This window comes from Oncorhynchus mykiss, chromosome 9 (assembly GCF_057628025.1).
Source record: "Oncorhynchus mykiss isolate SJ-2025 chromosome 9, ASM5762802v1, whole genome shotgun sequence".
NCBI lineage: Eukaryota > Metazoa > Chordata > Actinopteri > Salmoniformes > Salmonidae > Oncorhynchus > Oncorhynchus mykiss.
Genome location: NC_143030.1, coordinates 41,562,799 through 41,588,289, shown reverse-complemented (window position 1 = coordinate 41,588,289; position 25,491 = coordinate 41,562,799). Strand labels below are relative to the sequence as shown.

The 25,491-nt window shown below is 42.2% G+C and overlaps 1 protein-coding gene across 4 annotated transcripts in view; it reads left to right on the top strand.

Moving 5' to 3' along the window:
- LOC110531981 (FYVE, RhoGEF and PH domain-containing protein 3) overlaps positions 1-24,136 on the top strand; it is a 109,348-nt gene extending 85,212 nt beyond the window's left edge. For all 4 annotated transcript variants that reach the window (XM_021615534.3, XM_021615535.3, XM_021615536.3 and 1 more), the window contains exons 7-19: positions 4,597-4,753; positions 4,895-5,033; positions 6,150-6,208; positions 6,869-7,015; positions 7,151-7,255; positions 7,388-7,467; positions 7,615-7,645; positions 8,861-8,965; positions 9,712-9,765; positions 12,128-12,223; positions 12,388-12,522; positions 13,939-14,079; positions 22,067-24,136. In XM_021615534.3, the coding sequence (XP_021471209.2) occupies positions 4,597-4,753; positions 4,895-5,033; positions 6,150-6,208; positions 6,869-7,015; positions 7,151-7,255; positions 7,388-7,467; positions 7,615-7,645; positions 8,861-8,965; positions 9,712-9,765; positions 12,128-12,223; positions 12,388-12,522; positions 13,939-14,079; positions 22,067-22,312 (1,495 nt within the window). In that variant the 3' untranslated portion in view covers positions 22,313-24,136. The remainder of the gene's footprint in view (positions 1-4,596; positions 4,754-4,894; positions 5,034-6,149; positions 6,209-6,868; positions 7,016-7,150; positions 7,256-7,387; positions 7,468-7,614; positions 7,646-8,860; positions 8,966-9,711; positions 9,766-12,127; positions 12,224-12,387; positions 12,523-13,938; positions 14,080-22,066) is intronic.
- Positions 24,137-25,491: the final 1,355 nt, after the last annotated feature.

Sequence of the window (25,491 nt, the reverse complement as noted above, 5' to 3'; positions counted from 1 at the left end):
CTGGCTCCATGTCATCTACAAGACCCTGCTAGGTAAAGTCCCCCCTTATCTCAGCTCGCTGGTCACCATAGCATCTCCCACCTGTAGCACACGCTCCAGCAGGTATATCTCTCTAGTCACCCCCAAAACCAATTCTTTCTTTGGCCGCCTCTCCTTCCAGTTCTCTGCTGCCAATGACTGGAACGAACTACAAAAATCTCTGAAACTGGAAACACTTATCTCCCTCACTAGCTTTAAGCACCAACTGTCAGAGCAGCTCACAGATTACTGCACCTGTACATAGCCCACCTATAATTTAGCCCAAACAACTACCTCTTTCCCTACTGTATTTAATTAATTTATTTATTTTGCTCCTTTGCACCCCATTATTTTTATTTCTACTTTGCACATTCTCCCATTGCAAATCTACCATTCCAGTGTTTTACTTGCTATATTGTATTTACTTTGCCACCATGGCCTTTTTGCCTTTACCTCCCTTATCTCACCTCATTTGCTCACATCGTATATAAATCAAATCAAATCAAATTTTATTTGTCACATACACATGGTTAGCAGATGTTAATGCGAGTGTAGCGAAATGCTTGTGCTTCTAGTTCCGACAATGCAGTAATAACAAGTAATCTAACTAACAATTCCAAAACTACTGTCTTGTACACAGTGTAAGGGGATAAAGAATATGTACATAAGGATATATGAATGAGTGATGGTACAGAGCAGCATAGGCAAGATACAGTAGATGGTATCGAGTACAGTATGTACAAATGAGATGAGTATGTAAACAAAGTGGCATAGTTTAAAGTGGCTAGTGATACATGTATTACATAAGGATACAGTCGATGATATAGAGTACAGTATATACGTATGCATATGAGATGAATAATGTAGGGTAAGTAACATTATATAAGGTAGCATTGTTTAAAGTGGCTAGTGATATATTTACATCATTTCCCATCAATTCCCATTATTAAAGTGGCTGGAGTTGAGTCAGTGTCAGTGTGTTGGCAGCAGCCACTCAGTGTTAGTGGTGGCTGTTTAACAGTCTGATGGCCTTGAGATAGAAGCTGTTTTTCAGTCTCTCGGTCCCAGCTTTGATGCACCTGTACTGACCTCGCCTTCTGGATGATAGCGGGGTGAACAGGCAGTGGCTCGGGTGGTTGATGTCCTTGATGATCTTTATGGCCTTCCTGTGACATCAGGTGGTGTAGGTGTCCTGGAGGGCAGGTAGTTTGCCCCCGGTGATGCGTTGTGCAGACCTCACTACCCTCTGGAGAGCCTTACGGTTGAGGGCGGTGCAGTTGCCATACCAGGCGGTGATACAGCCCGCCAGGATGCTCTCGATTGTGCATCTGTAGAAGTTTGTGAGTGCTTTTGGTGACAAGCCGAATTTCTTCAGCCTCCTGAGGTTGAAGAGGCGCTGCTGCGCCTTCTTCACGATGCTGTCTGTGTGAGTGGACCAATTCAGTTTGTCTGTGATGTGTATGCCGAGGTACTTAAAACTTGCTACCCTCTCCACTACTGTTCCATCGATGTGGATAGGGGGGTGTTCCCTCTGCTGTTTCCTGAAGTCCACAATCATCTCCTTAGTTTTGTTGACGTTGAGTGTGAGGTTATTTTCCTGACCCCACACTCCGAGGGCCCTCACCTCCTCCCTGTAGGCCGTCTCGTCGTTGTTGGTAATCAAGCCTACCACTGTTGTGTCGTCCGCAAACTTGATGATTGAGTTGGAGGCGTGCGTGGCCACGCAGTCGTGGGTGAACAGGGAGTACAGGAGAGGGCTCAGAACGCACCCTTGTGAGGCCCCAGTGTTGAGGATCAGCGGGGAGGAGATGTTGTTGCCTACCCTCACCACCTGGGGGCGGCCCGTCAGGAAGTCCAGTACCCAGTTGCACAGGGCGGGGTCGAGACCCAGGGTCTCGAGCTTGATGACGAGCTTGGAGGGTACTATGGTGTTGAATGCCGAGCTGTAGTCGATGAACAGCATTCTCACATAGGTATTCCTCTTGTCCAGATGGGTTAGGGCAGTGTGCAGTGTGGTTGAGATTGCATCGTCTGTGGACCTATTTGGGCGGTAAGCAAATTGGAGTGGGTCTAGGGTGTCAGGTAGGGTGGAGGTGATATGGTCCTTGACTAGTCTCTCAAAGCACTTCATGATGACGGATGTGAGTGCTACGGGGCGGTAGTCGTTTAGCTCAGTTACCTTAGCTTTCTTGGGAACAGGAACAATGGTGGCCCTCTTGAAGCATGTGGGAACAGCAGACTGGTATAGGGATTGATTGAATATGTCCGTAAACACACCGGCCAGCTGGTCTGCGCATGCTCTGAGGGCGCGGCTGGGGATGCCGTCTGGGCCTGCAGCCTTGCGAGGGTTAACACGTTTAAATGTCTTACTCACCTCGGCTGCAGTGAAGGAGAGACCGCATGTTTTCGTTGCAGGCCGTGTCAGTGGCACTGTATTGTCCTCAAAGCGGGCAAAAAAGTTATTTAGTCTGCCTGGGAGCAAGACGTCCTGGTCCGTGACTGGGCTGGATTTCTTCCTGTAGTCCGTGATTGACTGTAGACCCTGCCACATGCCTCTTGTGTCTGAGCCGTTGAATTGAGATTCTACTTTGTCTCTGTACTGGCGCTTAGCTTGTTTGATAGCCTTGCGGAGGGAATAGCTGCACTGTTTGTATTCGGTCATGTTACCAGACACCTTGCCCTGATTAAAAGCAGTGGTTCGCGCTTTCAGTTTCACACGAATGCTGCCATCAATCCACGGTTTCTGGTTAGGGAATGTTTTAATCGTTGCTATGGGAACGACATCTTCAACGCACGTTCTAATGAACTCGCACACCGAATCAGCGTATTCGTCAATGTTGTTATCTGACGCAATACGAAACATCTCCCAGTCCACGTGATGGAAGCAGTCTTGGAGTGTGGAGTCAGCTTGGTCGGACCAGCGTTGGACAGACCTCAGCGTGGGAGCCTCTTGTTTTAGTTTCTGTCTGTAGGCAGGGATCAACAAAATGGAGTCGTGGTCAGCTTTTCCGAAAGGGGGGCGGGGCAGGGCCTTATATGCGTCGCGGAAGTTAGAGTAACAATGATCCAAGGTCTTTCCACCCCTGGTTGCGCAATCGATATGCTGATAAAATTTAGGGAGTCTTGTTTTCATATTAGCCTTGTTAAAATCCCCAGCTACAATGAATGCAGCCTCCGGATAAATCGTTTCCAGTTTGCAGAGAGTTAAATAAAGTTCGTTCAGAGCCATCGATGTGTCTGCTTGGGGGGGATATATACGGCTGTGATTATAATCGAAGAGAATTCTCTTGGTAGATAATGCGGTCTACATTTGATTGTGAGGAATTCTAAATCAGGTGAACAGAAGGATTTGAGTTCCTGTATGTTTCTTTCATCACACCATGTCACGTTGGCCATGAGGCATACGCCCCCGCCCCTCTTCTTACCAGAAAGATGTTTGTTTCTGTCAGCGCGATGCGTGGAGAAACCCGTTGGCTGCACCGCTTCGGATAGAGTCTCTCCAGTGAGCCATGTTTCAGTGAAGCAAAGGACGTTACAGTCTCTGATGTCCCTTTGGAATGCTACCCTTGCTCGGATTTCATCAACCTTGTTGTCAAGAGACTGGACATTGGCAAGAAGAATGCTAGGGAGTGGTGCACGGTGTGCCCGTCTCCGGAGTCTGACCAGAAGACCGCCTCGTTTCCCTCTCTTTCGGAGTCGTTTTTTTGGGTCGCTGCATAGGATCCACTCCGTTGTCCTGTTTGTAAGGCAGAACACAGGATCCGCGTCGCGAAAAACATATTCTTGGTCGTACTGATGGTGAGTTGACGCTGATCTTATATTCAGTAGTTCTTCTCGACTGTATGTAATGAAACCTAAGATGACCTGGGGTACTAATGTAAGAAATAACACGTAAAAAAACAAAAAACTGCATAGTTTCCTAGGAACGCGAAGCGAGGCGGCCATCTCTGTCGGCGCCGGAAGTTGGTATATAGACTTGGTATATAGACTTGTTTATACTGTATTATTGACTGTATGTTTGTTTTACTCCATGTGTAACTCTGTGTCGTTGTATGTGTCAAACTGATTTGCTTTATCTTGGTCAGGTCGCAATTGTAAATGAGAACTTGTTCTCAACTTGCCTACCTGGTTAAATAAAGGTGAAATAAATACAAATAAATAAATGTGTTTTGGCTGTAGAACTCTGACAGCTGGGTTGCAGTTGGGGGTGGGGGGGGGGGGCAGGCTGGTAGAATGGGGGCATTATCCAACCTGTCTTCATCTGCTGGGAGTAAATTTACCAAAAGTGTGTGTGCCAACGCTAGTCTCTCTCTGTCTAGAGATTATTGTTTCAAATGATGTAGAGGGATTCCACCTGTCGCCTTCTGCGCACATTAAGCAGTAAATGTACTGTAGGTTACTCTTTCTGTGAATTCCATATTGTAATTTTGCATTGAATGGAATGTGTACTACAAGTGTACTCTAAGTTCAGAGTACAGTACAAAAATAGACATGGAAATCGACCATGAGTGTTTAAAAACACATTTTTTTTAGAGAGAGTTTTAAGCCCTATGGGCGGGTGTGTGTTCTGTGTGATAGGGACTCAAACCCACGTATTGGAGACATCCTCCAGAAGCTGGCTCCATTTATGAAGATGTACGGAGAGTATGTGAAGAACTTTGACCGTGCTATGGACCTGGTCAACACCTGGAGCCAGCGGTCATCACAGTTCAAGAGTGTGGTCCAGAACATACAAGTAGGTGGCATCTCCCACAGAATCAATGTGTATATATGGTAATGTATGCTGTTGTGATCTGTGAATTGAAGTGTGGTGTACCTACAGTATGTTTACAGTACTGTATGCGTAACCGTGTTGCTGTGTGTTCTATCCCCACAGAAGCAGGATGTGTGTGGGAACCTGACTCTCCAGCACCACATGTTGGAGCCTGTGCAGAGGATTCCACGCTACGAACTCCTGCTCAAGGACTATCTAAAGAAACTGCCTGATGATGCACTGGACAGGAAGGACACAGAGAGTATGTCTGTCTGCCCGTCCGTCCGTCCGTCTGTCTGTCTGTACCAACACACTGCTCACCCACTCATTCATTACCTGTCTGTCTGTCTGTCTGTCTGTTTGTCCCTCACTACCCTTCCTAAACTAGGAGCCATACTAGCCACTCTACAAGCTCCATGTCTTGTGACCTTACCATAACCTTGTACTGTACCTGTTTGAAGTAATGTCTAGGTAAAGCCTGCATAATCCACCGCGGTGTGTCAGGACTCTCCTACGACTGGTCATGTAGAGGGGAACGTCAGCTCTGTTAATGTGGTTCATAACTTTAATGCAGTGTGTGTTGATGTATGTGTGTTTAATGTAGAATATGTGTCTCTGATGTTGGGTAATGTACATGGTAGGAGAGGTTTTAACACTCTCCCTGTCTGTGTAACACAAACATGTCCCTCACTACCCTTCCTAAACTGGGACCCATACTAGCCACTCTACAAGCTAGTGTGGTAATTTACAGTTGGCCCACAGTCTGATGATGCACAGGCTGGCTGCAGTGAAAAGTTGGACACTGACCCATTTGTCACAGTATTCCATTCAATTACTAGGAGTCGTGTATATACAATGAGGATACAAAACATTAGGAACACCTGCTCTTTCCATGACATAGACTGACCAGGTGAATCCAGGTGAAAGCTATGATCCCTTATTGATGTTGTTATTCAAAGGGTGGATGGGCAAGACAAAATATTTAAGTACCTTTGAACGGGGTATGGTAGTAGGTGCCAGGGGCACCGGTTTGAGTGTCTCAAGAACTGCAATGCAGCTGGGTTTTTCACCCTCAACAGTTTCCCGCATGAATCAAGAATGGTCAACCACCAAAAGTACATCCAGCCAACTTGACACAAATGTGGGACGCTTTGGAGTCGGCATGGGCCAAGTTTTGGAGTCAACATCCTTGTGGAGCCTTGTAAGAGTCCGCGCCCCAATGAATTGAGGCTGTTCTGAGGGCAAAAGGGGGGGTGCAACTCCTAATGTTTTATGCACTTAGTGTATAAACAGTGAGTGTTTCAAGTGTGTAGGGCTGATGCATGGTTATGTAGAGTTGCTGCAGACAGGTCTAACATTGTCTGTGTGTGTTTTATAGAAGCACTGGAGCTCATATCCACAGCAGCCAACCACTCCAATGCTGCCATCAGGAAAATGGTGAGATGATGTTTTTTTCCTGCTTGGAGCCCTCCCTCCCTTCTCTGTTCCCTCCATCTGTGAATCTCTCTGACATACTTCTCCTACTTTTCATGGTTTTCACGATGGTGGTGTTGTCGTTCACAACAGTGTGGGGAGGAGGGAGAGAGTTTTGATTGATTGATTGATTTTATTTGACCATTTAAAAACACAATACAACCACAAACGTGGATACAATGCACTTAAAACGTGTTGTTTATTGCAATTTTTTTTTTAAATCATCATCACATGGCCTGAATAATGAAACGACTGTGCAAAGACACAAACACAACACATTTGAATAGTTCCCCAGATGACAGTGGTTACTCTCCTTGGGAATAGCTCGCAGAACTAGCCAGCCAGCATCCTTCACTGTCCAAACTGCGTTGGATGCGACGACTTGCGGGGAGGGAGGGTGCTTCAGTGCAGACAGGAAGCTGCCGTTTCCTGCCACTAGTTTCACAGCCTGCAGAAGAGTGAATTCTGTCTCTATGACACACCCACACACACACAGTCACACTTCTGCCCTCTGGTGTGACTTATTCTGTCTCAACAGTTTTAGTTCCCCTGACTTAAATGAATGTATCATTTTGCTCTGTATGTGTGTGTTTCATATTGTTCCATATCCTTGGTGTTCCTCAGGAGAAGATGAACAAACTGCTGCAGGTCTATGAGAGACTGGGGGGAGAGGAGGACATTGTGAACCCAGCCAACGAGCTCATCAAAGAAGGACACATCAAGAAGATGTCTGCCAAGAATGGGACGGCCCAGGACCGATACCTCTACCTGGTGAGTGGCAGAAGGAGTTGGAATGAAGAGAATGTGTAGGAATGGGACTACATCAAAGTGTGTGTGTGTATTCATGTGTCTATTTACTGTGTATTCTCATCCGTTTTCCCTTCTCTCTGTGTGTCCGTGCTGCAGTTCAACAACATGGTGCTGTACTGCGTTCCCAAGCTGAGGCTGATGGGGCAGAAGTTCAGTGTGAGAGAGAGGATCGACATCGCTGGGATGGAGGTCAGGAAAGAGGTAACGGAAGCCACTCATCTTCTCTTCTCTTGCTCCTAATTTCCTTCCATTCTGAATGGGTGACACGTAGAAGGGCCATTGCTCTTGAGTATCTCAGAGGTAAAGTGGCACTGTTCTCCTCTGCGGCTTCAGGTGCAAGAGAACGTGAAGCAGAACCTCCCTCACACGTTCGCCATCATCGGCAAGCAGCGCTCACTAGAGCTACAGGCCAGGTGAGAACTATGGAGCAATTACATCAGAGAACTGTAGAACTGTGCCTTTATTTTGTAACAGAAACACAACATTGCAGGCACAGCGGGAACTCATAGAAGTATTAATAGCTAGAGGGCTGTTGTTGAAACATTCCCTCTGTTTTTCAGGACGGCTGAGGAAAAGGAAGACTGGATACAGGTCAGGAATACCAGACCAACACTAACATGGAATGTTTTTTTAATAGGGGATTTGTGTATTAGGAACCATATTCGTGTTACTGCGTCTTTCTTCCACACTGCCATACTGAGTTGGGAAATTGTTTCCTCTCGTTAAGCTGCTCATTAAAGCTCATTTAGCCCATTACAGCTAACTAAAGCTGGTTAAAAGGGCCCTTCGGCATTCTGAAGGACACAGAGGAACGTGTGGTGGCTCGAGACTTTGGAGAGGGCTGCACAAAGATTGTGCATACACAGTCTATTATTCACACATGAATACAGTGCTCACTACACACACAGACATACACACACACTCTCTGTTAGTGCAATAGAGAGGCCAGTCTCTGACACAGACCACTAGGCTGGATCAGAGGTCCCTGATACATTTGTCCCTCTGATGTCATGGCTGATGTCATCTCTGTATAACAGGGTCAGTCCAGACGACAACAATGTCGCTCTCTTTGTTCTCCTCTCCTCTCTTTGTATTTGTATTTATTATGGATCCTCATTAGCTGTTGCCAAAGCAGCAGCTTCTCTTCCTGGGGTCCAGCAAAATTAAGGCAGTTTATACAATTTTTAAACATTAGAATACATTCACAGATTTCCCAACACAATGTGTGACCTCAGGCCCCTACTCCACCACTACCACATATCTACATGACTAAATCTCTGTGTATGTATTGTGTGTGTGTGTGTGTGTGTGTGTGTGTGTGTGTGTGTGTGTGTGTGTGTGTGTGTGTGTGTGTGTGTGTGTGTGTTAATGTAGTCATGGCTGTATGTAGTACTGTGTGCCTCCCATAGTCTGTTCTGTGTGCCAGTAGTTTAGACAGGTAGCTCGGTGCATTCAACATGTCATGTCTCCTCTCATAAATAAAAGTAGTGATGAAGTCAATCTCTCCTCCACTTTCAGCCAGGAGAGACTGACATGCATATTATTAATATTAGCTCTCTTTAACTCAGACAGGCAGAGGCCCTCTCTCTCCCTGTCTCTCCCTCTGTCTCTCTCTGTCTCTCTCCTAAGGGGCTGTAGATTGTTGTAGAATTTCTCCCATTGTAAAATCTGTGACTTCACTGCCTCTTGACTTTTACGGTAAACCAGTGAAGAATATTTTAACGGTCTGAAACTGTTAGCGGCTTATCTCCTTCTCTCCCCTCCACCTTCTCCTGTTTCCCGCTCCCCCATCCCTTCCACTTCCAGGTGATCCTGGCCACCATAGAGAAGCACAAGCAGAACAGTGAGACCTTTAACAAAGCCTTCAATAGCTCCTTCTCCAGGGACGAAGACCACCTGCCAGACTCACCGGTCAGTTAGTCTGTCTTTGTTTCTTTCTTTTCTCTCTGTCAAGCCATGCGTTAACCATCTCTATGCACGTATATATCAATAAGAAATCACTATGGCTATCTCAGAAAGTGTGTCACCGTCAGGTCTTTGTCTGACAAAGCACCTATCCTCACACAACACGCACACACACACACACACGCACACACACAGCCGTGTGTGTCACGTGTCCCTCACTGCAGACACTGATAGACACACAAAGAAGCTCTTACTTAACTCACACATACACACACACACACACAAACATGTATACTTATGAAGGAACTCTTTATTCCGTTGCACACCCACACAAACGAACACACACACTGTCAGGGTCTGTCTTTAGTTCTCCAGCACTCTCTCATGACCTAATAGGGGAAGCCCTCATGCACACTGTACAAAAATCTCTTCTGAATCTGCACTGACCCACTTTGGGCTGGCTGGACCTGGACACAGGCCAAAGTAGGAACACATGCCAGGCCTATTGTCTGTCTCTGAAGCATGGCTGCCATCTAGTGGGGACAAACACACACAGCAGCTTTAGGTAATATTCAGAGGTTGATGGTCCCATTCTCTGGCAATGTGTGAGAGCTTTGTTAGTGATATGTTGACACCTGAAATGAAGTGCTAGCCATGTAATAACACTGGATGTACTTTCAATGTAACTCATACATCTCTCCCAGGGTTAAATGTGTCACTCTGATCAGCTATTCATGTTCTTTTCTTCTCAGGGTCCCTGGAGCAGCACATCCGTAGACTCAGACAGTGAAAGACTGCAAGAGAGGGTAGGTGTCAAACGTCCTAACACAATGCATTTCCTCAGGCTCTATTGCCTGATGCTGTTGTGTTACTGACTCTGCTTTCGATTTGAAGAGCATGTATCTTTCTTTGCTACAGCATGAATGGCATCGCCCCCACATACAGTGCCTTGCGAAAGTATTCGGCCCCCTTGAACTTTGCGACCTTTTGCCACATTTCAGGCTTCAAACATAAAGATATAAAAGTGTATTTTTTTGTGAAGAATCAACAACAAGTGGGACACAATCATGAAGTGGAACGACATTTATTGGATATTTCAAACTTTTTTAACAAATCAAAAACTGAAAAATTGGGCGTGCAAAATTATTCAGCCCCTTTACTTTCAGTGCAGCAAACTCTCTCCAGAAGTTCAGTGAGGATCTCTGAATGATCCAATGTTGACCTAAATGACTAATGATGATAAATACAATCCACCTGTGTGTATTCAAGTCTCCGTATAAATGCACCTGCACTGTGATAGTCTCAGAGGTCCGTTAAAAGCGCAGAGAGCATCATGAAGAACAAGGAACACACCAGGCAGGTCCGAGATACTGTTGTGAAGAAGTTTAAAGCCGGATTTGGATACAAAAATATTTCCCAAGCTTTAAACATCCCAAGGAGCACTGTGCAAGCGATAATATTGAAATGGAAGGAGTATCAGACCACTGCAAATCTACCAAGACCTGGCCGTCCCTCTAAACTTTCAGCTCATACAAGGAGAAGACTGATCAGAGATGCAGCCAAGAGGCCCATGATCACTCTGGATGAACTGCAGAGATCTACAGCTGAGGTGGGAGACTCTGTCCATAGGACAACAATCAGTCGTATATTGCACAAATCTGGCCTTTATGGAAGAGTGGCAAGAAGAAAGCCATTTCTTAAAGATATCCATAAAAAGTGTCGTTTAAAGTTTGCCACAAGCCACCTGGGAGACACACCAAACATGTGGAAGAAGGTGCTCTGGTCAGATGAAACCAAAATTGAACTTTTTGGCAACAATGAAAAGCGTAATGTTTGGCATAAAGCAACACAGCTGAACACACCATCCCCACTGTCAAACATGGTGGTGGCAGCATCATGGTTTGGGCCTGCTTTTCTTCAGCAGGGACAGGGAAGATGGTTAAAATTGTTGGAAGATGGATGGAGCCAAATACAGGACCATTCTGGAAGAAAACCTGATGGAGTCTGCAAAAGACCTGAGACTGGGACGGAGATTTGTCTTCCAACAAGACAATGATCCAAAACATAAAGCAAAATCTACAATGGAATGGTTCAAAAATAAACATATCCAGGTGTTAGAATGGCCAAGTCAAAGTCCAGACCTGAATCCAATCGAGAATCTGCGGAAAGAACTGAAAACTGCTGTTCACAAATGCTCTCCATCCAACCTCACTGAGCTCGAGCTGTTTTGCAAGGAGGAATGGGAAAAAATGTCAGTCTCTCGATGTGCAAAACTGATAGAGACATACCCCAAGCGACTTACAGCTGTAATCGCAGCAAAAGGTGGCGCTACAAAGTATTAACTTAAGGGGGCTGAATAATTTTGCACGCCCAATTTTTCAGTTTTTGATTTGTTAAAAAAGTTTGAAATATCCAATAAATGTCGTTCCACTTCATGATTGTGTCCCACTTGTTGTTGATTCTTCACAAAAAAATACAGTTTTATATCTTCATGTTTGAAGCCTGAAATGTGGCAAAAGGTCGCAAAGTTCAAGGGGGCCGAATACTTTCGCAAGGCACTGTAGTAATAGAAACCATACAATGGGCAATATAATGTGAATACATTGTACCACGAATGACTGAGTTCATAACAAGAAGTACATTGATCTCTCCTATTCTAATGCCGGGATGTCTGTCTGTGTTTGAGGTAGTGTTACAAAGGTAGTGGATCTATAATCCACACAGTAGGCTGCAGAGAGGTATAAATAGCAAGTTGTCTTCTCTATGGGGATAGCATCACTAGCTCACTCTCTAGTAGCGGTGGGGGGTGGCTGTGGAGAGATGAGACACGATCAGAGGGTGAATATCACACTCCCTACCACAATGCAAATGTGCTAAACGGCTGGTGGGGCTATCTATGCCCCAGTCTGAGAGAGCAGAGGGAGGGGCTTCTATTTTCACTTTTCGTTTATAGAGGAAGATGTTGGGAGTGGGAGAGAAAGAATAGGGTAGATAACAGAGAGAGTGGGGAAGTGGCAAGATAGAGAGAGAAAGGGCCCTCATAGTCCCCTTCATCCAACTATTTCAGGGCAGGGTTACTTAGGTAACACCAAGATGTATTGAGACAAGATGACCTTGTGATTGGACAGATCTTGATACATTGTTTGTATGTGTTTCTCTGTTTTCCAGAAAAGTTCCAAGAAGAAGGAAAAGGAGACATGTAAAGGCTGCAACGAGAGCTTCAACTTTACCAAGCGCAAGCACCACTGCAAAGCCTGTGGAGCGGTGAGCACAGAGAGGGAGAGGAGGTTGGGGGCTGGAACAGTTAGTGCCAGGATGCTGCATTTTCATCAGTTGATGTCCTGTATAATTGATTTTCAGTTGTCTAAATATTTTTTTTTCTCGCTCCATTCCTCTCTTCCTCTTTGACTCTTCCCCTCCCTCTGCAGGCCATCTGTGGTAAATGCTCTAAGATGTTGGAGAATAAGACGTGTCGTGTGTGTCCCGAGTGCTTCGAGACTAGCCAGGGCCCTGAGGGGCCTGCAGGGGGCCCAGTAGAGCTGAAGAGGAAAGCTACAGTCGAGGTGAGGACGGACTCTCAGCTTATACTATAGAAAAGAGTAGAATACAACTTAATTGAAACAAATTTTCCATCCAGAGACTTCCTTTTGGCTTCCCCTCACAAACAACATAAGACAATCAAACATCATACTTATTGTATAATGCACAGTGTTGTTGAGATGCTAGCATGGACAGGCTGCACCGAGTGGACTCCCTGCAGAGCAGGTCTGAGGAAGGGAGTTGGAGTATGGAGGTTAGCAGCGGGCACACTATCACAGTTGCAGCCTCTGGAGAGAGCGGCATAAGCACGTTAGTTGCACCAGCATGACAGAGAAGACAGAGCCCAGCCCAGACAGGCCCACAGAGCACCATGCACCTCTATCAATCAAACACACATATTCTTATCTGTGTCAGTTTCAGGCTGTCTAGACTCAGGTGTTTTTTTACGTGTATTTGGGCCTAAACACACACACACACACACACACACACACACACACACACACACACACACTAGAGAAATAGAACAGTGGTACACACAGTCTATAGTCTGCACGGCTCAATAAGATCCATCTCTGTGTGTGTACCAGGAGTCAAGGTGAACTAGTGTTCAATAGATTGCTTGTGTAGAGCACAGCGTATAACAGAGACTGGATGAAGCAGATCGTTGTGTCTTTAAGCCTGTAAGCAATCCTGAACAATATCTCTATAATATACTGTAATATCTTTGTTTTATTGCAGTATCATTATTCATGTCTATCAAGCCCACAGTGCTGCTTGTAAAAGAAACTCACTCACTCACTCACTCACTCACTCACTCACTCACTCACTCACTCACTCACACACAGCAATATTAAGTAACCTCTATTTGAGAACAAGTACCATGACTAGTTAAGGGGCTTAGTGGAAAGCAGCAGACCCTGCTGAGTAAGTAGTCTCTCCACTTCATGCCTATGCTGCAGCAACTGAGCAGTCTAATCTGTCTGTCTTGGGGTTATACTGTCTCACACGCGCAAACTAGATCTTTCACAGTAGCAGTACCATAATGACAGTGATCTGCAGTGGTATTATTTCCCACCAAGGGGGGCTACAGCACCACATCAGTAACAGTGGGGCAGCAGCATGAACACCTGTCCATGTCCAAATCTCCCAATAAATGTTTCCTATATGCTGGACACCAGGTTTGTTATGTAAGCGAATGTCCCAGACCTTTATCCTCGAGTGCCCCTTAAACGTCCAGGCTGATTATCACTTTGAATTAAAAGTAGAATTGATAGTGAAAGTGAATTCCAATTCCAAACGTTGGTTTGTGCATGGGGAAAGAGCTACTGTAATTGTGTTGAACTATAGAATATTATTTAATTATTGGCACCCACTGCAGTAGATCAACTTTGTGACTGGGCCTTTAACTCTGCCTCCTGTGTGTGTCTCTGTCTCTCCAGAAGCAGGTGTCTCTGTCGGGGGACAACTGTCTGCTGTGTGCCCAGCTGCAGGTGCAGGAGAAGGGCAAGAGCTGGACCAAGACCTGGGTGGCCATCACCAAGACTGAACCACTGGTGCTCTACCTGCAGACCAGCGGACAGGTAAGGGTTAAACTCACACACACCTGTGTCTGTCTTTATCTGTGTCTTTGTACCGCTGTCTTGTCTACATCCTGTCTCCATGCCCAGGTCACCTGTATATGTAGGTAGAGGTTTCCCCTAACAACTGACACAGGGTCAGTTATTTTTCATCCCATCAATGATATTTTGTGTGTCAATGTGCTTTACACCTCCTGTACTGTAAAGTATGTGTCCTTGTCATGTGTGTTCCCACTGTCTGTACTCAGTAGATTTGGGTCAGGGGGATTTGTCTGTCCTCAATCTCACCTCAGATGGAGCTTCTGCTGCTCAGCTGGCTGAGTCTCACACTGTTAATACCATGGTGTTATTACTTGATTATTACTCTATTATTACACTGTTATTACCATGTCATTGTTACTCTATTACTACACTGTAATTACCATGGCGATATTACTCATTCTACGCTTTTAACTACAATTGTGATATTACTCTTATTACACTGTAATTACCATGGCGTTATTACTCTAATAAACTAATTACCATGGTGTTGTTACTCTATTACAATGTAATTACCATGGTGTTATTACTCTATTATGCTGTAATTACCATGGTGTTATTACTCTATTTCACTGTAATTACCATGGTGTTATTAAACAAATTACCATGGTGGTATTACTCTATTACTACACTAATTACCATGGTATTATTACTCTAATAAACAAATGACCATGGTGTTATTACTCTAATAAACTGTAATTACCATGGTGTTATTGCTCTGCCATTACACTGTAATTACCATGGTGTAGTTACTCTATTATTACACTAATTACAATGGTGTTATTACTCTAATAAACTGTAATTACCATGGTGTTATTACTTGAATAAACTGTAATTACCATGGTGTTATTACTCTGTTATTACACTAATATCCATGGCGGTATTACTCTGTTATTACACTGCAATTATCATTGTTATTACTCGAAAAATCTGTAATTAGCATGGTGTTATAACTCTCTTTTAACACTAATTACCATGGTGTTTTTACTCTTGTTTTACAATAATTACAATGTGTTATTTCTCTAATAAACTGTAGTTACCGTGGGGTTATTACTCTAATAAACTAATTACAATGTGTTATTACTCTAAAAACGGAAATTACCATGGTGTTATTACTCTATTATTACGCTAATGGACATGGTGTTATTTCTCTAAAACGAATTACCGTGATGGTCTTACTCTAATTTCCATGGTGGTATTACTAATTTATTATGCCGTAATTGTCATGGTGTTATTACTCTGAAAAGCTGTAATTACCATGGCTTTATTCATCTGTTATTGCTCTGCCATTACACTGTAATTACCATGGTGTAGTTACTCTATTATTACACTAATTACAATGGTGTTATTACTCTAATAAACTGTAATTACCATGGTGTTATTACTCTAATAAGCTGTAATTACCATGGCTTTATTCATCTGTTACATTGTAATTACCATCGTGTTATTACTTCAATAAACTGTAATTACCATGTTGATATTACTCTATTATTACGCTAATTGCCATGGTGTTATTACTCTAATAAACTAATTACAGTGATGGTATTACTCTAATTTCCATGGTGGTATTACTCTATTATTACACTCTAATTGTCATGGTTTTATTTCTTTAAAAAGCTGTAATTACCATGGTGTTATTACTCTAGTACACTGTAATTACCATGGTGTTGTTACTCTGTTATTACAGTGTAATGACCATGCCGATATTACTCTGTTATTACACTGTAATTACCGTGGTGTTATTCCTTTAATAAACTGTAATTACCATGGTGTTTTTAAACTAATGACCATGGTGGTATTACTCTAATAACCCAATTAACATGGTGGAATTACTCTAATAAACTGTAATTACCAAGGTATTATTACTCTACTATTAGACTAATTACCATGTTGTTATTACTCCATTACACTGTAATTACCATGCTGTTATTACGCTAATAAACTTTAATTACCATGGTGTTATTACTCTTATTACACTAATATCCATGGCGGTATTACTCTGTTATTACACTGCAATTATCATTGTTATTACTCGAAAAATCTGTACTTAGCATGGTGGTAATTCTCTTTTAACACTAATTACCATGGTGTTATTACTCTTGTTTTACAATAATTACAATGTGTTATTTCTCTAATAAACTGTAGTTACCGTGGGGTTATTACTCTAATAAACTAATTACAATGTGTTATTACTCTAAAAAACGGAAATTACCATGGTGTTATTACTCTATTATTACGCTAATGGCCATGGTGTTATTACTCTAAAACTAATTACCGTGATGGTCTTACTCTTAATTTCCATGGTGGTATTACTCATTTATTACGCCGTAATTGTCATGGTGTTATTACTCTGAAAAGCTGTAATTACCATGGTGTTATTACTCTAATAAACTGTAATTACCATGGTGTTGTTACTCTGTTATTACACTGTAATTACCATGCCGATATTACTCTGTTATTACACTGTAATTACCATGGTGTTATTCCTCTAATAAACGGTAATTACCATTATGTTATTACTCTAATAACCGTAATTACGCTAGAGTTATTAAACTATTTACCATCGTGGTATTTCTCTAATAACCCAATTACCATGGTGGTATTTCTCTTATAACCCAATTAACATGGTGTTATTAATCTAATAAACAAATTACCATGGTGTTATTACTCTAATAAACTGTAATTACCATGGTGTTATTAAACTAATAACCATGGTGGTATTACTCTAATAACCCAATTAACATGGTGGAATTACTCTAATAAACTGTAATTACCAAGGTATTATTACTCTACTATTAGACTAATTACCATGGTGTTATTACTTGAATAAACTGTAATTACCATGGTGTTATTACTCTGTTATTACACCGTAATTACCATGGTGGTATTACTCTGTTATTACACTGCAATTATCATGGTGTTATTACTCTGATAATCTGTAATTAGCATGGTGTTATAACTATTTTGACACTAATTACCATGGTGTTATTACTCTATTATTACAATAATTGCAATGTGTTATTTCTCTAATAAACTGTCGTTACCATGGGGTTATTCCTCTAATAAACTAATTACAATGTGTTATTACTCTATTATTAAACTGTAATTACCATGGTGGTATTACCCTGTATTTGACACATTTCCGTGATGCTATTATTATATTACACTATAATTACCATGGTGTTATTACTGTAATACATTTTAATTACCATGGTGTTATTACTCTACAAACTGTAATTACCATGGTGTTATTACGCTATTAATAAACGAATTACCATGGTGGTGATACTCTAATAACCCAATTAACATGGTGGTATTACTCTAATAAACTGTAATTACCATGATGTTATTACTCTAATAAACTGTAATTACCATGGTGTTATTACTTGAATAAACTGTAATTACCATGGTGTTATTACTCTGTTATTACACTGCAATTACCATGGCGGTATTACTGTTGTTACACTGCAATTATCATGGTGTTATTATTATTATTTTTACACTAATTACCATGGTGTTATCACTCTATTTTTACGATAATTACAATGTGTTGTTACTCTAATAAACTGTAGTTAACATGTGGTTATTTATCTGTTATTAGACAAATTTCCATGGTGTTAATACTCTACACTGTAATTACCATGGTGTTATTACTGTAATAAACTGTAGTTACCATGGTGTTATTACTATAATAAATTGTAATTACCATGGTGTTATGACTCAAATTAACTGTAATTACCATGGTGTTATGACTCTGTTATTACACTGTAATTACCATGAAGTTATTACTCTAATAAACTGTAATTACCACGGTGTTATTACTCTAATAAACTATTTACCATTGAGTTATTACTCTATTATTACACTGTAATTACATGGCGGTATTACTTTGTTGTTACACTGTAATTACCATGGCGTCATTACTGTAATAAACAGTAATTACCATTGTGTTATTACTCTAATAAACTGTATTTACCATGGTGTTATTACTCTATTATTACACTGTAATTAACATGGTGTTATTCCTCTAAGCTGTAATTACCATGGTGTTATTACTCTATTATTACACTGTAATTAACATGGCGGTATTACTCCCTTATTAGACTGTAATTTTCATGATGTTATTACTCTAGTTCATTCTAATTAACATGGTGTTATTACTCTAATAAACTGTAATTGTCATGGTGTTATTACTCTATTATTACGCTGTAATTAACATGGCGGTATAACTGTTATTACACTGTAATTCCCATAGTTTTATTACTCTATTACACTATAATTATCATGGTGTTACTCTATTACAATAATTACCATGGTGCTATTACTCTGTTACTACCATTGTGTTATTACTCTATTATTATGCTGTAATTCCCATGGCGTTATTACTGTTATTACACTGTAATTCCCATAGTGTTATTACTCTATTACACTGTAAATATCATGGTGTTACTCTATTACAATAATTACCATGGTGCTATTACTCTGTTATTACCATTGTGTTATTACTCTATTATTACACTGTAATTACCATGGCGTTATTACTTTATTATTATACATTAATTACCATGGCGGTATTACTCTATTATTTCACTGTGTGACCAGAGGTGGCACTCTGGGGCCTCTTCTTAAAGGTGGCGGGGACTTGCTAGGTGGAATTTTAACGATTGATGGAATGAATAATAACTGTTAGGGGAAACCTTCTTCCCTCTCGTCAGAGTGCTTCACCACTGTCCACCACTGTATAGTATAGGTACAGTATGCAGACATAACCGGGGCTGAAAACTAGCGATGGGACGATTGATACCGGAGCGCCAGTGCTCCAATGCAGTTTTCAAAGCACTACTGATCCGAAACAATGTACCGATGCTCGTTTCAAAGTCACATTACTTTGACATCAATGACGTACGAAGCTTCGTTTGATCACGTGGTTTTTCAAACTGTGTGTTGCCAAATGCAAGACCCCAATGATTTCGCTGTGGTTCCGGTGCTTTCTTCGATTCCAAGCTGCTTTCAAACACCGACCTCTACTTGACACCCTACTTACAATTTTAGTTAGGATTTTTTTCATGGAACATTATAGCTGAAAGGTAGCTCAGCAGATAGAGAACACTCAGACGACAGGGAATGGGGTCGAATACCGGCAAAGTCATATTATTTAGAAAATTGTTTTATGTGAAACCATACTTTCTGCACATTGTTGTGCAAACAATTAGTTTTATTTAGTGAAGTATAAGCTTCTGTCTTAAGCATCCTAAATAATGCCATAGATTTTTTGACAGCAAAAAAATTGAAGCGTGATGGAAGGTTGCGAACCTGTATGGTAACTGATAGTAGGATACTAAGACCTGCAACTAACCTCCACGCCACAGAGATTTGCTGAATATTGTAGAAAACACGTCTATTTGAACATAAAACAATGTTTTTCATTGCCGACCAGTAGATGTCACTAATGTGCATTGTGTTAAAAGCTCAGCGTAGTGAACCATTTTCCGGCACAATTTGGTAAAAGCCCCAAAAGCTACTGAAAACCAGTCCCTGTAGCCTCTGCCCATTCCGTTTTAGAGACCAAAATCCCAACAAAATCCTTTCTCTGCGACAATCCCAGGCAGGCAGAAAGCTGACATCCCCTGGCAAAAGATTAAGATTAATGATTGTTAGATGAGCATTTTTGTATGATTCAATAGAAACTGTGGAAAGAGGAGGGGGAGGGGAGGAAGCTTACAGTGCATTTGGAAAGTACTGTATTCAGACACCTTGACTTTTTCCACATTTTGTTACGTTACAGCCTTATTCTAAAATGTATTTAACTGTTTTTTTTTTCATCATCAATCTACACACAATACCCCATAACGACAAAGCAAAAACAGGTTTTTAGAAATGTTTACAAATGTATAGAAAAATATATGAAATATTCAGACCCTTTACTCAGTACTTTGTTGAAGCACCTTTGGCAGTGATTACAGCCTCAAGTCTTCTTAGGTATGACATTACAAGCTTGGCAAACCTATATTCAGTGGTGGCAAAAGTACCCAATTGTCATACTGGAGTAAAAGTAAAGATACCTTAATAGAAAATGACTCAAGTAAAAGTGAAAGTCACCCAGTAAAGTACTCGCAAGTAGAAATCTAAAAGTATTATTGTTTTAAATATACTTATGTATCAAAGTAAATGTAATTACTGAAATATACTGAAAGTATCAAAAGTAAAAATATAAATATTTTAAAATTCCTTATATTAAGCAAACCAGACAGCACCATTTTCTTTCATTTTTAAATGTATCGATAGCCAGGGGCAACAAAGATAATTTACAAACAAAGCATGTGTTTGGTAAATCCGCCAGATCAGAGACAGTAGGGATGACCAGCGATGTTATCTTGTGTGAATTAGACCATTTTTCTGTCCTGCTAACCAAAGAAAATGTAACAGTACTTTTGAGTGTCAGGGAAAATGTATGGAGTAAAAAGTACATTATTTTCTTTAGGAATGTAGTGAAGTAAAAGTTGTGTAAAATATAAATAGTAAAGTAAAGCGCAGATACCCCAAAAGACGACTTAAGTAAAAATACTTGAAAGTAGTTCTTAAAGTAGTTCTTACACCACTGCCTATATTTGGGGAGTTTCTCCTATTCTGCTCTGCAGATCCTCTGAAGTTCTGTCATGTTGGATGGGGAGCGTCTCTGCACAGCTATTTTCAGGTCTCTCCAGAGATGTTCGATCCGGTTCAAGTCCGGGCTCTGGCTGGGCCACTCAAGGACATTCAGAGACTTGTCCTGAAGCCAGTCCTGCGTTGTCTTGGCTGTGTGCTTAGGGTCATTGTCCAGTTGGAAGGTGAACCTTCGCCCCAGTCTGATGTCCTGAGCGGTCTGGAACAGGTTTTCATCAAGGATCTCATTGCTCCGTTCATCTTCCCCTCGATCCTGACTAGTTTCCCAGTCCCTGCATGGTGCCATGTTTCCTCCAGACGAGACTCTTGGCATTCAGGCCAAAGAGTTCAATCTTGGTTTCATCAGACCAGAGAATCTTGCTTCTCATGGTTTGAGAGTCCTTTAGGTGCCTTTTGGCAAACACCAAGGGGGCTGTCATGTGCCTTTTACTGAGATGTGGCTTCCGTCTGGCCACTCTACCATAAAGACCTGATTGGTGGGGTGCTGCAGAGATGGTTGTCCTTCTGGAAGGTTCTTCCAACTCCACAGAGGAACTCTGGAGCTCCGTTAGAGTGACCATTGAGTTGTAGGTCACTTCCCTGACCAAGGCCCTTCTCCCCTGATTGCTCAGTCTGGCTGGGCAGCCAGTTCTAGGAAGAGTATTGGTGGTTATAAACTTCTTCCATTTAAGAATGATGGAGGCCACTGTGTTCTTGGGGACTTTCACTGCTGCAGACATTTTTTTGGTACCCTTCCCCATATCTGTGCCTCAACACAATCCTGTCTGGGAGCTCTACTGACAGTTCCTTTGACATCATGGCTTGGTTTTTGCTCTGACATGCACTGTCAACTGTGGGACCTTATATAGACAGGTGTGTGCCTTTCCAAATCATGTCCAATCAATTGAATTTATCACAGGTGTCAAGTTGTATCAAGTGTATCAAATCAAGTTGTAGAAGTGAGACAGGATGCATCTGAGCTCAATTTTGAGTCTCATAGCAGGGTGTGAATACTTATATAAATAATGTATTTCAGTTTTTTATTTTTAATAAATTTGCAAAAATGTCAAAAGATATTTTTTGCTTTGTCATTATGGGGTATTGTGTGTAGATTGATGAGGAAAATACATCTTAGAAAAAGGCTGTAATGCAATAAAATGAAAAAGTTGTGGGGTCTGAATACTTTCCGAATGCACTGTATGCATGTGCCTTATGAAATAAAATCTATCCCCCTGCATTAAAGGAGGGGAAAACTGCACTGTTATGCTTCCTTTTGACTCTGATTGGCATGTTTGTTGTGTCTCTTCAGGACTCTCGCGGGGCACGGGCCATTCCCCTTCCGGGGTTTGAGGTGAGCGTGGTAGCGCCATCAGCAACAGAGAAGTCTGAGCTTAAGCACGCGTTCCAGCTGAGTCACTCCCAGCAGGCTTTGCTGTTCAGCGCCCAGGATACAGAAGTCCAGGCCAAGTGGGTGGAGCTTCTCTCTAGAGCTGCCCGCGGGGAAACGCCCACAGACACACCCTTCAGCCTGACGGAGCACAGGGAAAGCCAATAGGGCGGCTCCGCTGAAACCACATGACCCCCCCATCCCACCTTTCACCCCTCTCCTGTGGACAGAGCACAAGTTACTTGAATTCACTTTTCCTTTGCACTTTTTATTTTCTTTGAAGGGAGGGAAGATTTCCCCCCCTCTGCTGCCACTTCACCCTTTCCTCCACCAGACACACTTTCATTTACATGCAGATTTGCTCTCTCTTTCATTCGCACACTCTATCTCTCTCTCTCTCACACACACACACACATTACACATACACACCTGTTTCACCAACTCCGCCACCATTGTATGTGTGGTTATGTTATATTTCTCTCGGTGTTGATTTAATGTTTAGAATTATAGCCGAAGGCATTTATTAAATGGATCCTGTATGATTTTGTAAAAAGGTGAAGTTCCTTGTACATTGTGTGACTGTGAACCATTAACCCCTGTCGGTCTGTCTGTATGTGTGTGTGTGTTGCCCCTGTGTTTTATTTCAGTATTCAATGTTAGCGTATTGAACCCCACATGCAGATACCCCCTCTCCCCACCACTGTGGACCCAGTGGCAGCTCAGTAGTGATTGTACAGTGTGTATACTATCGTGTGTCATTAACTAAAATAACTCAATTTTAACTTAAGAGATGTGAACGAACGCTTGTGGCTGGCCACCTGAAGCTCCCACAATCAGCCTCCCAAACTCCTCACACCCCAAACACACCCTACTCCCTTGCTGTGTCACATTCTTTTAAAAATGATGTTCTTTCTTTGCTCTCTCTCCTTTGTAAGCCACTTAATCTGACTGGATAGTCGATTCAATATGGTGGATTTTGTTCCTCTTCCACTAGTAGACTGGGTGGAGTTCCTGCCAATGTTGTTTTGACCTGTCCAGTAACTGAAGAGAGGAAGCCACTGTAAAGGATTAGGACATTACTTACCACAGATCTAAGATCAGCTTCCCCTCCCCAAATCACCATGTTGGGAAACAACGCAAAACTGGCCTTAAATCAGTTTCTACAGACAATGTATAGCTAGTCCCTGGCTCCTGTATGGTCTTAATCCCTCCCTCCCCTCTCTATCAACTCTGCCCTCAGCGGCCAGGAATATACTCCCACTTCCTGTTTCTACTGCTCACCTGCTCTGCCCCTTCTGGTCACGTGATATAAACCATATCCACAATACAAGTACTGGCTAAGCTAATTTAAGCTTGATCCAAAAATGTGGTCGGAGGCTTCGTATGGAGGGTGTGACGCAATTGCGGAGCCTTCAGAGGCATGCAGAGGCCAAATCAATCGTCCTACCACATCGCCATGCGCCTCTCAAATTTTGTAACAATGCGGAGGGCTCCGTATAGCTCCACATTGACATGATTGGTTGATGGTAGGTGGGGGCGGTACATCCTGTATAAATACAAACTCACTTTCTTGACAACTTCCTTCACAATAGCTCTGCCCTGCTCCGCTAAACGCAAGAAGTATGAAAGCCCTGATGTTCTGCGGAGGCTGCATCGCAGAGGCAGCAACTTTGGATCTCGGATTGACCATGCAAAGCCTTTAAGACAGTGTTTTTTGCCTTGTCTCCCTCTACCCCCCAATCCCCCTGGCACCAGCTTGTAAATAACCAGAGGACTGTTCAGTGGCTCTCTATGTGCATGTATAAACTCACTCATATTTATGTACCGTACTCTGAAAACCCCAGTGCCCCTCTTTCCTCTTTGTCGTACTGTAAAGTGAGCAGACTCTGTATTGCGTGTTTTAACCCTGGCTTGTGCACTGTGGACAAGCAGTCAAGCATACCATCAATAAAAAGACGAATGGCTCACTCAGTGTTATACTGTCCAACATGATCCCTCTAGTGTCCTGTCGGTTTGTGTTCTCTCTCTCTCTCTCTCTCTCTCTCTCTCTCTCTTTGTCTCCTTCCTCCTATCGCTCTGTAAATGGGTCTCTTTCTTATGTAATTTCCATTCCCCAAGTTGAGGCAATGTTTGATCAAGTATGAATATTGGATCTCATGCTATGTTTGTCAAGTAGCCCTACACTACACTAATAGATGGAGAGAGGTACTGAATGCTTACTTGCAAACTATGCAAACCTGATGTGTAAGTGACTTTTGAACTAACGCTCGCACTTGTCTTTTCTTAATAGCGCTGAATTTGCTGATAGCTACTTTATTGAGGAAAACATTTACTTATTGTGAGTATAATATGTGGTTGTCTAACCTAGCTATCTTAAGATGAATGTACTAACTTTAAGTCACTCTGGATAAAATGTAAATGCAACGTCTATGGATTTAGGATTTAGTTTATCATGAATGTAAAGTGATGGACCAATCGTCTTGGAATGTTACCAGGTAACTGAAATTAGATCCTCCATTGACTGGGTTGACAGTCTCTCCTAACAGTGATATCATACATCAAACATCCATCAGATATAAAATACCAGCAGATATTTGACCTTATCTTTGGATAGGGTGCAGATGGATTAGGGGTGTGTGCGCGTGCGTGCGTGCGAGAGCGAGAGAGATAGATAGACAGGATGAATAACTGGCCTTGATGAAGAAAGGAAACCTATCTGAATTAACTGAAGGCCTATAGCGCTGTGGGACAATTTTATACCGTCATTCCCCAGTCACATCTCTCCATGAGAGCAGAACAATACGTATCTACTTTACATTATGAAAACAAAAGCCTCTCAGGTTGGTAAGCCAGAACATTTTGTAATACAACACAAGTAGTCATAAAGCCTTTGAGCTTATCTAAGCCACAGTGTGAGTGTGTCCCTGAGAAGGGTTATGTGTACTAGAGAATAGAACGTTACAAATGACATCACTGATAATGTGAATTTTGTCTGTGTGCTTTTTACATGTCCTTTGGTCATTGTATTACAGTACTGTATGTGATGGTCAGTGATTCTATAATGTCTTTTGACTGTCTCGCTGGCTGTCTCCAGGACGTACGTGCTTCTGCCTTCGTACCAGAGGTATATGTGTCTGAAACTACACAGACTGATCTGGTTTGGTCAGAAAGGAGGGGAATAGCGAAACCCAGGTATAGTAGGAGGGTTAAACCACAGCAAGAGAGCAGTGGGGAATAACAGGGATGCCCTAACACACATTCCACAAACTCTTATACCTTTTCTCAGCTCTTTGTTTTCCACCCTGCAATGACCTGAGGTTTGTGTGTGTTAACACCTGCATATTTGT